General features: G+C 39.3%; 1 protein-coding gene across 1 annotated transcript in view; it reads right to left on the bottom strand.

Annotated features, from left to right (window-relative positions):
* Positions 1–11,730, bottom strand: part of LOC114626150 (cytochrome P450 2C55) — a 30,416-nt gene that overhangs the window by 11,801 nt on the left and 6,885 nt on the right. The window contains exons 2-4 of the mRNA XM_028773496.1: positions 4,630–4,792; positions 4,297–4,446; positions 1,830–1,990 (exon numbers count right to left, since the gene is read on the bottom strand). Coding sequence (XP_028629329.1) covers positions 1,830–1,990; positions 4,297–4,446; positions 4,630–4,792 — 474 coding nt within the window. The remainder of the gene's footprint in view (positions 1–1,829; positions 1,991–4,296; positions 4,447–4,629; positions 4,793–11,730) is intronic.

Genomic DNA, 11,730 nt, shown 5'->3' with positions numbered 1-11,730 from the left:
TGTGTGTGTGTGTGTGTGTGTGTGTGTGTGTGTGTGTGTGTGTGTGTCTGTGTCTCTGTGTCTCTGTGTGTGTGTGTGTGTGTGTGTGATATCCACAAAATGGAATGTTGTTTTAGCCATAAATAATGAAATTGTGGTATTTTCAGGAAATTGCATGGGGCTGGAGATCTGTGTATAAGTAATGAAAGTAGAAAGGGAACAATGAAAAGGAAGAAAATTAGCTGAAACAGAAGGAGAGGACGAAAGATAAGGGGGAGAATTCATATGAAAGAAAATCAGAAGAGAGTACTGGTTAGGGGAACAAAGAGAACCAGCAAGAGTGGGAAAGGAGGGATGGTGTCAGCAGTGAGGGAGGGAAACTAATAAGAACAAAATATAATCACACAGACACACACAGAGGGGGGACTCAAATCATAATAAAGCTCATCATGTCATGTTCTGATTTAAACTTTTTAACCCATCAGATTTTATGAATTTCTAATAATCATGTTATTGATGAGGACAGGGATTAAGGAAGTTTGAGCAGTGTGCTATAGAGCACAAAGTCACTCCTGCTGTTTTTACAACAATCACTCAACCTCCAGAATGGAACCCTGACTTTAAAACTGGGAAGTATGCAAAGATCATGAAGGATGAAATTGCAAAAGTATAAATAGAGAGGGAGGCTTCTTTATATGGAAGAAGAAAATACAGGAGATGGAGGGAGGAGAAATAAATAACTCTGAGGACTTGAAAAGGCCATAGGAAACCTTTTTTGTGTTTACTTTAAAATTCACATAAAATATATAGTTGTATGTATATACACATATATGTCCACACAGCATACAAGGAGCAATATCTTTTAGAGTGATAAATTTGAAGTTTAATATACATATGAAGTAAACAAAATTGCATCACTTCATTTACTAAGAAAATGTCCCTCAAGAACCATAGACTATCATACAAAAAGTCCATGGAGAGACATAGAACAATCTCCCTTCAAGTTGGTATTTGAGGAAGTCTTAACACAGTATAGACTATTGCCATTGCCCCTGAGGAAGGGAGGGGGAAGGAGAGGGGAGGAAGGGAGGAGAGAGAGAGAGAGAGAGAGAGAGAGAGAGAGAGAGAGAGAGAGCCATCAGATACAACTTTGTCACAACTCTGGAAAATAATCAAGTTTAACCATGTGGAAGCAGAGTCAAAAAACAGAGGAAGTGAGCTTTAAATGATAAGAAAAAGGCTGTAGAGATGTATCACAGGTTAAGAGCACTTGTTGCTCTTTCAGAGGATCATGGTTGCACTCCTAGAACCCACATGGTGGCTCATAACTAGCTATAACACCAGTGTGAGGGGATCTGATGCCCACTTCTAGTATGGTGCCCAGAAATGTATTCAGGAAAAACAACCATATACATTTAGAGAAAAAAAAAGGTAGAAAGGCTTTTTGGTACTGTATCTGCCTTTATCTCATCTGTCTCCATGGCTTGACCGTGGCCTTGACAATGGCACCTTATAACTAGTATGTGCTTCCTTTTGTCATTGTTGTATTGTGATCAAACCCAGGGCCTTGTGTAAATTACACAAGCTCTCCACACTAATATTTATCTTCAGCCCCACCCTTCATTTTTCCTTCACTTACTCCCTCCTGAGTAACTGAGACAGGGAGGGATCAAGGGATGGAGAGAGAAAGGGAAAGAGAATAAGAGAGACTGATCCTGCTTTCTAACAAAGTTCTTTATTCTAAGCTTTAAGGTAAATATCTGGAAAATAGACACATTGCACCAAAGTAAAAATTTTTGACTTGTTAGAGAAATAAATGCTTTCTTCTGAATAGAATATCTTTGACTCACCTGCATCCATGGGGAGTTCAAGATTTTAAAGTTTTCATTGAATTTCTCCATCAAGTTAAGAAAATTCTTATCTTTATAATCAAAACGATTGTAGAAAATAACTGAACAGATCACATTGGAGGGAGCACAGCTCAGAATGAATGTGGGATCACAGAGTGAGCCTGAAGGATTGAAAACAATTTAAAATATCATTTTGAAAAGCATGTAAAAGTATTTACAGTTTAAAATACCATTAAAACATCCATGTCATCTTTATCTTTAGACTTTAAAAAAACACATTAATAATTTTGGAATCCTTAAGGAAATATTGGCACAGAAAGTACCATATTTGCAAGAACTTCCACATTCTTTCAATTAGCACATCACTGTTTCTTTAGTCCTAGCTTACTTAATAATCATTAGCTAAATCTTTAGTAGCTGCTCCCTGTGTAAACATTACTCTTTGGGCACATATTCTAACTTAAGTTCTAAGAAAATACATCACCACTTTTAAGAACACACAAAACTTCAATTTTCAATGGAGAACCTAAAAGTTTCTACACAATTAAGGAAGAAAATAGCAATCTGGAAATATTTTATGTCTGGTGAATAACTGAAGAAGTCATGCCCACCATAGCCAGCAGAGAAGATGATCAAGGAGAACAAGATTACAGGAAATGCATGCATTCATCAGGACAAATTTGAAAGAGCAGAAATATTCATATCAAAAAATGCTAACAAAACACAAACATCAATTCTTAGAGATTTGTTTGTCTAAAATAAAGGTGAAATTTAAAAGTCAGTTCAAATGGAAAAAATACAGAGTTTACATTAATAAAGGAGTGCTTAACTTCTTCATTTCAACACTGAGAAAGAAAGTACATACAATATAGTCACCAAGTCTACCACTTTAACCTTTTTAGATAACGTCTACATCCTACAGGAATTCTGAGTTATTGAACTACATAGCCATTAACAGATTGTATAAATTTTTTTAAAAAAAAAATGAAAAGCATTTAAGAAATAAAAGCAGAAGCCTACTTCCTTGTCCTTGGCCAATGTCATATTCCTGCCAAGCAGCCCATTTCCTTGACCTTGACTCATGCCAGCTTCTTTCCAAGCAGTTCCAAAGTTTCTCTGCCTCTCCCCCTTTTTTATTTCATTAACAAGACTGAGCCTGTCTTAGGTCATTCTGACAAGTATGCCTTCCTTACCCATCACGGAATATGCATTTTTCAAAACCAATGCACTTCTATCTTAGGTTGGTAAGGCTCTGTACAGAATGTTACCTGTCCTTGGCTTGCCAGCCTGTTAATTTAATAACTCTGTGAGGGGGTCCTTTTTCAGGTTCAAACCATGTACTTGGCTGCCAGAATGTTGATGTTGTTGAATAAAGGCTTTAACACAATGAGCAGGAATAAAAGTATTCCCAGGACAAAAAGGGCTAGCATGATCAAGCCATATATGCCATTTTTGAAGCTTGACCAAAAGAGAAATATTAACCTCAGGCCATGGGTAATTTAATCTGCAGTATGTACTGAAAGCAAATTTATAATTAGAAGGAAGGATAGATAGGAAGATATGGTAGAATTAATAGTAATTGAAATACAGTTAAATAAATAATGTTATACATGTTCTATATTAGCAGAATTCATCATAGTACATACTGACTGGAGAGGTATGAAAAACTATAGCAAATAGTTATTAACATCATTAACTACTTGACAACTTTTAAACAGCCCTTTGTTTACAGGGTAAACACAACTGATGAAAGTAGCAAAAGAAAATAAAATTATGATAAGCATCATTACTGGCAAAAGTTGCAAACATGGGTCTTGAAGCAAACATATGTCACTGTATCATTAGAGATGATCAGATATAGAATACCTCAGTGGCAATACATGCCACTTTCTCATCTTCAATGAAAATATAATGAGCTCAATCATACCATGATTGACAAATACTGTCCAAGGAAATATTCTTTTTTTGTTTTGTTTTGTTTTTTTGTTTTTTTGTTTTTTTGTTTTTTCGAGACAGGGTTTCTCTGTGTAGCCCTGGCTGTCCTGGAACTCACTCTGTAGACCAGGCTAGCCTCGAACTCTCGAACTCAGAGATCTGCCTGCCTCTGCCTCCCAAGTGCTGGGATTAAAGGTGTGCGCCACCACCACCAGGCCCAAGGAAATATTCTTAATAACAAAGTCACAATGACACTAAAGGAAAATGTTACTCTGTACGAATGTTAATGAGGCTTAACTCTTTCTATCTTCATGAAGTTCTGTTTTGAGAGCAACTGGGTCAGAATGGGATTAAATGACTATTTTGTCCATACTGTGTGCACAACCAGCATGCACAGACATGAGGACAGACAAGCAACGCTCTGTCCTTGGGCACTAGCATGAGAGCTAACAACTGCTGCCCAGAAGTAGCTGGCTACCACTGCAGTGTTGAAAGAGCATATAGAGGAAGAGCCAGGCAAACAGGTACCCACCATTTGTTTTTCTTAGTTCTTCCACAAGACAAGATGCTTCCTCCTGAATTCGATCCTCAATGCTCCTCTTCCCCATTCCAAAATTCCTCAAGGTCATAAGTGAGAAGCGCCGAAGCTCCTTCCATTTTTTTCCATTGCTGAAAATGACTCCTACCAGGACAGAAAACATACACTAGAAGGGAAAACTCAGACAAGGAAGGGAGTGGGACCTGACTGCCCCTTGGCTCCTTGCCTCAGAAAATTTTTCTGTCTCATTCCTACGATCTCTGCCTAGCATACACATACATACACATGCATACACATATATGCACATATGTGCATATGCACACTTACCAAGGTGATTATTCACTTTTTCAACAATTGGAAAGACACCCCGCCCAGAAAACTCCTCTCCCAGGTCATCCAGAGCTTCCTTTACTGCTTCATATCCATGTACCACCACAGTGGGCTTCATGCCAAAGTACAGAGTGAACACAGGGCCATAGACTTTTGAGAACTGCAAATAAGAAAGAAATTATAAGTAGCAAACAATCTCAGCTGATATGAACATCTTACTATCCACATCTGTAGTCTACCAACCACAACATCAAATTTAGATTCAGTACATAAAAAGCTGTTTGCTATAGCTTTCACGTCTAGCATATATCTTGTTTACCAGAAGATTTCCAGACAAATCAATGTACAAACTGTCAGAAGTGGGACACTTTGAAGTAAGTTTAAAGATAAAAAGAATAAGGTTGAAAATATCTCAATTTTATTTTACTTTCCCACGAGTAAAAATTTAAGACTCAGATTTTAACCCTTCTCAGTGGACCTCTGGTACTTGGAAAATGAATCAGTCCCTGGTGTCCACACTGAAACAAATACTCAACTATGCAGGACTCTGCTTCAGGATTCTGCTGAGCTCTTCTCATGGGTTCACTCAGTCACCCCATGATAAATCTGGGAAAGGTACCATTTGAAAACTCTCCCTAGCAAGCTCCCAAGAGTCCATGCAGATGACTTTAGTAAAAATGCCAAACAGTGGGGATATGGAACTTGAAGAGACCACCTCCTGTAGCCAGAGAGGACTCCCAGTGGAAGCATGGGGACACCAACCACCTACAAACTTTCAAACCAAAGTTGATACTGTCTAAAGAATTCAGAGACAAGAAGAACAGAGACTGAAGAAAAGGCCAACCAGTGACTGGCCCAATTTGAGACCTATCCAATGGGCAGGCATGAATCTCTGACATTACTAGTGTGCAGACAGTAGCCTATAATAGCTGTCCTCTGGGAGGCCCTACCCAGCAGGTGATTGAGGCATATGCAGGTAAAGCCAAGCACTGGACTGAGGTTGGGGACCCCTATGGAAGAGTGAGGAGAAGGATTAAAGGCCCTGAAGGGGATGGCAACACCACAAGAAAACCAACAATGTCAACTAACCCGGATCTCTAGAAGCTCTCAGAGACTGAGACACCAACCAAAAAGTCAGTACAAGGCCTCCAGCACATATATAGCAGAGGGATGTATTGTTTGGCCTCAGTAGTAGAGGATGTGCCTAATCCTGCAGAAACTTAATGCACCAGAGTTGGGGAATACATAGGAAGTGCACCCTTTCAGAGGCAAAATGGATGGGGCCTGGGGGAAGAACTCTGTGAGCAGGGACCAGGAGGGGGTACCATTTGGGATGTTGAAAAAAATAATTAAAAATAAATTATTATATTATTAAAAATAAAACAGAGATCTCTCCCTAGATGTGGGAAAAAACACTCACGGGGTGACCCCGGGCCCGAGCCCACACGGCAGTGTCCTGCAACCATGGCGGAGGCAGCCCGAAGGAGTGGTCAGGGTTAGAGTCCCGGAGGCTTTCCCACAGGCAGGTCTCAGGCGGGTCCCACATACTCGTGAAAGTCCAAGGTTCCAGAGGCTGGAAGCTTGGCATCGAGCAGGCACAGAAGACACATGGACTGGGTTTCCAAGGAGTACATTTATTGTCCATGACAGGATAACTTAGACCTGGATGTGAGTGCCCCCCCCAAATGTCATGAGGAGCTCTCTTATATGGGGAGTGGAAAGAAGAGGGACTAGGGAGGGGATAACTTAATTAGCTATGTCCCGGGCCTTTAGATAACTCATCAATATGTAAATCTCTTGATGCGGAGGCGTGTTAGTCATGCCCTCTACCTTTGTCTTACATGACTGATGGTGCAGGTTAAATGGACATGAGACCGTGTGTCAGGGCCCTGGGTTCTGGGGGCATGGCTGAACACCTGCAGTCTCAGGGTTCCAGCCCCATGCCAACTCACGAACCAAGATGCCCTTCCATGGCCCGACACCTAGATGAGTGTGATGCCGGACTGTCTGCAATCCTGATATGACTAACTAAAGGACAGGGCCCATCCTAGAGGACCTGTTGCACTCAGAGAAGCTGGTAAGAATCCTCCCTCACAACCTAAAGTCCCAGAGCAGTTGACCGATACCAGAGTATCTGCTTCACTCAGAGCAGTTGAGGATCCACCGCACCCAGAGCAGTTGACTCCTAGCTGGTTTGCTCCTCTGAAGACACTATACCCTGACCCATTGACATGGATTCATTCTGATCTGAGCCATTGCACTGAGCAGACCTTGGGCTTTACCTCTGCAAACAATCCCACAACATCCAGAGGAAGCTAGGCTCCCAGGAGCTCTGACACAACCAAGGAAAAAAGGAGAAATAGGCTCCAGTCAGAGACAGTGAGTGCAGGGAGTACTAGAGACAGCCAGTTGGCAAAGGTCAAGCACAAAAATATAAGCAACAGAAAATCAAAGGTTACTTGGCATCATTAGAACCCAGTTCACCCAACATAACAAGACCTGGATACCCATCACACGAGAAAAGCGAGATTCAGATTTAAAATCATTTCTCATGATGATAATAGAGGACATTAAGAAAGACAGAAATAATTTAAAGGTGTGTGCTCCTAAGCCTTACTAAGAACATTTTTTATTGGATATTTTATTTACATTTCCAATATTATCCCCTTACCCCATTTCTGCCCCCACCCAGGAACCCGTATTCCATCCCCCCTCCTCCTGCTTCTATGAGATTGTGCCCCCACCTACCTCCCATCCCCACCTCCCCATCCTCGAATTTCCCCACACTTGGCGTGCATCCTTCATGGGACCAAGGATCTCCTCTCCCACCTATGCCCAACAAGGCCATCCTCCCCTACATATACAGCTGGAGCCATGGGTCCCTCCCTATATGCTCCCAGGCTGGTGGCTTAGACCATGGGAGCTCTGGTTGGTTGGTATTGTTGCTCTCCTCATGCGACAGCAAGCCCTTTCAGCTCCTTCAGTCTTCTCTCTAACTCCTCCATTGGGAACCCCATGATCAGTTCAATGGTTAGCTGTGAGCATCCGCCTCTGAATATGTCAGACTCTGGCAGACCTCCAAGGAGACAGCTATATCAGGCTCCTGTCAACATGCACTTCCTGACATCCACATCAGCATCTACCTTTGGTGACTGCACAAGGGATGGATTCCCAGGTGGAACAGTCTCCAGACGACACCTCCTTCAGTTCCTGTCCCACACTTTGACTCCATATTTGCTCCCTTGAGTATTTTGTTACTCCTTTTTAAGAAGGACCAAAGCACACCTTTAAATCACATCACTTGGGAAGGAAAGGCAGGGGGATCTCTGAGTTGGAGGCCAACCTAGAGGACAAATAGAGTTCTAGGGCAGCAAGAGCTATACAGTGAGTCTCTGCAACAAAACAAACAAATCTTATTTTCAAAATATTTCAAAGCATGCAAACAGATGGCCCTCTCTAATTTTGGAACTTCTCCAACAGGTGTTAATCTAAAATTACCTTCTCAGTTCTCAAATTGTAAAGAAAGCTAAAAACAAAACCCAGAGAAATTTCTTAAAGGAAAATAACAGCTGCTTTGATCACAGCAATGTTTTCTTAGGAATAAAATTATAAAGAAAATGCATGGAGATATTCTAAGAGTTGTGGCCACTTCCACACTGGTAATTTATTATCATAACACACTCAAGCCACGGAGGTAACAGATTTCACTCTGACCTAGCAGAAATACTGAAAAGCAACTACCCCAAATCCTTCATGAAAATTCAGTGACAGAATAACTTACAATGCTTAACTAAGGTAATGGATAGCACATAAATGAAATCTGAATTGCTACAAATTTCTTAAATAAGGAGCATGTGTCTCATAGGCAAAATACATGAATGAATTTTAAAATTTACCAAGGGTCTGGTCTGTGTTGAGCCCTCAACATAGCTGTAGCCATTTTGTTCCATGCCTGTCAACTATTTCATATTGTTTCTGTAACGTGCCTGACAGTCATTGACACAGAAAAATAACTTGACTCAGAGCAGAGTCATGCTGATCACATACCCTGTTATATTCCGTATCTTCTATATGAGGTTTATTAATCTTTTTTTAAAAATCCACAAAGTTTTACATAAGACTCATCAACTTAAAGGTCAATATGAACTGTTATTTCTTTTTTAAAACAAAAATTATTCATTTATTTTATTTATATGAATATACTGTAGCTTCAGACACACCAGAAGAGGGCTTCGGATTCCATAATAGATGGTTGTGAGCCACCCTGTGGTTGCTGGAAATTGAACTCAGGACCTCTGGAGGAGCAGTCAGTGCTCTTGGCCACTGAGCCATCTCTCCAGCCCCAAACTGTTATTCCTAAAATGGGTTGATTCAGAGCTGACCACTTAGCAGCACTTCTAGCACCTGTGTATGAGTTCATTACGGTTTTTATCCTTTATAAGTTGATAGAGAAAGATATTCATGGGTATAACTAGAGCTCCTAAAATCTGAACTATGTCTCTGATATGATCAGTTATTATGGTGTGCATTCAATAAACCATCCCTGTCTGACTGAAAAAAAAAACGACAGAAATAACTCCCTTAAAGAAATATAGGAGAAGACAGGTAAACAGGTAGAAGCCCTTAAGGAAGAATCACAAAAATCCCTTAAAGAATTACAGAAAACTCAACCAAACAGGTGAAGGAAATGAACAAAACCACCCAGGATCTAAAAATGGAAGTAGAAACAATAAAGAAATCACAAAGGGAGACTACACTGGAGATGAAAAACCTAGGGAAGAGATCAGAGGTCATAGATACAAGCATCACTAACAGAATACAAGAGATAGAAGAGAGAATCTCAGGAGCAGATGTCATAGAAGACATTGACACAACAGTCAAAAAAATGCAAAATGCAAAATGCAAAAAGCTCCTAACCCAAAACACACAGGAAATCCAGGACACAGTGAGAAGACCAAACCTAAGGATAATAGGTATAGAAGAGAATGAAGATTCCCAAATTAAAGGGCCAGTAAATATCTTGAACAAAATTATAAAAGAAAACTTCCCTAACCTAAAGAAAGAGATGCTCATTAACATAAAAGAAGCATTCAGAACTCCAAATAGACTGGACCAGAAAAGAAATTCCTCCTGTCAAATAATAATCAAAATCCCAAATGTACAAAAGAAAAGAAAGAATATTAAAAGCAGTAAGGGAAAAAGGTCAAGTAGCATAAAATGACAGATCTATAAGAATTACACCAGACTTCTGACTAGAGACTATAAGAGCCAGCAGATCTTAAAAGGATATCATATAGACCCTAAGATAACAAAAATGTCAGCCCAAACTACTATACCCAGCAAAACTCTCAATTACCATAGATGAAGAAACCAAGAAAAACCAAATTTACATAATATCTCTCCACAAATTCAGCACTACAAAGGAAAATAGATGGAAAACTCCAACACAAGGAGGGAAACTACACCCTAGAAAAGGCATGAAATTAATCTTCTTCCAACAGACCCAAAATAAGATAGCCACACAAACATAATTCCACCTCTAATAACAAAAATAACAAGAAGCAACAATCACTTTTCTTCAATATCTATTAACACCAATGGACTCAATTCCCCAATAAAAAAAAACATAGTCTAACAGACTGGATATGTAAAGAGGACCCAGCATTTTGCTGCATCAAAGAAACACACCTCAATGGCAAAGACAGATACTACCTCAAATGCTGAAAAAAAATTTCCAAGGAAATGGTTCCAAGAAAAAAAGCTGGAGTAGCTATTTTAATATCGAATAAAATCAACTTTTAACCAAAAGTTATCAAAAAAAAAACAAATAAGGAAGGACACTCCATACTCATCAAAGGTAAAAACTACCAAGATGAACTCTCAATTCTGAATATCCACTCTCCAAGTGCAAGGGTACCCACATTCATAATAAATAAATAAATAAATAAATAAGGCTCAAAGCACACATTGCACCTCACACAATAATAGTGGGAGTCTTCAACACCACACTCTCATTAATGGACAGATCATGCAAACAGAAACTAAACAGAGACACATTAAAATTAACAAAAGTTATGAACCAAATGGACTTAACAGATATCTCGAGAACATTTAATCCTAAAACAAAAGAATATAACTTTTTCTCAGCACCTCATGATACCTTCTCCAAAATTAACCATATAATTGGCCACAAAACAGGCCTCAACAGATAGAAAAAGATTGAAATGCTCTCATGCATCCTATCAGTTCACCACGGACTAAGGCTGGTCTTCAATATCAACACAAACAACAGAAAGCCCACATATACATAAAAACTGAACAATGCTCTACTCAATGATAATTTGGTCTAGGAAGACAAAAAGAAAGACTTTTTAGAATTTAATGAAAATGAGGACACATCATACCAAAACTTATGAGTCACAATAAAATCAGTACAAAGAGGAAGACTAATATCTCTAAGTACCTACAAAAAGAAACTGGAGAAAGCATACACTAGCAACATGAGAGCACACCTGAAAGCTCTAGAACAAAAAGAAGCAAATATACCCAAGAGGAGAAGATAGTAGAAAATAATCAAACTCAGGGCTAAAATCAACCAAGTAGAAACAGAAAGAACTGTACAAAGAATTAACAAAATCAGGAGCTGGTTCTTTGAGAAAATCAACAAGATAGATAAACCCTTAGCCAGACTAAGCAGAAGTCACAGAGACAGTATACAAATAAAAAAAATCAGAACTGAAAAGGGAGATATAACAACAGAAACTGAGGAAATTCAAAAAATCATTCAGATCCTACTACAAAAGCCTATACTCAAAAAAACTGGAAAAAATGAATGAACCGGACAATTTTCTAGACAGATACCAAGTACCAAAGTTAAATCTAAATCAGATAAACCACCTAAACAGTAACATAACTCCTAAAGAAATAGAAGCAGTCACTAAAATTCTCCCCACCAAAAAAGTCCCAGGATCAATTGGTTTTAGTGCAGAATTCTACCTGACCTTCCTAAAAGACCTAATAACAACTCTTTTCAAACTATTCCACAAAATAGAAACAGAAGGAACACTACCCAATTCGTTCTATGAAGCCACAATTATG

The sequence above is a fragment of the Grammomys surdaster genome, unplaced genomic scaffold, assembly GCF_004785775.1.
Source record: "Grammomys surdaster isolate TR1022 unplaced genomic scaffold, NIH_TR_1.0 229, whole genome shotgun sequence".
Taxonomy (NCBI): domain Eukaryota; kingdom Metazoa; phylum Chordata; class Mammalia; order Rodentia; family Muridae; genus Grammomys; species Grammomys surdaster.
Note: the sequence above shows the minus strand (reverse complement) of the source record. Positions and strands in the feature narration are given on the sequence as shown.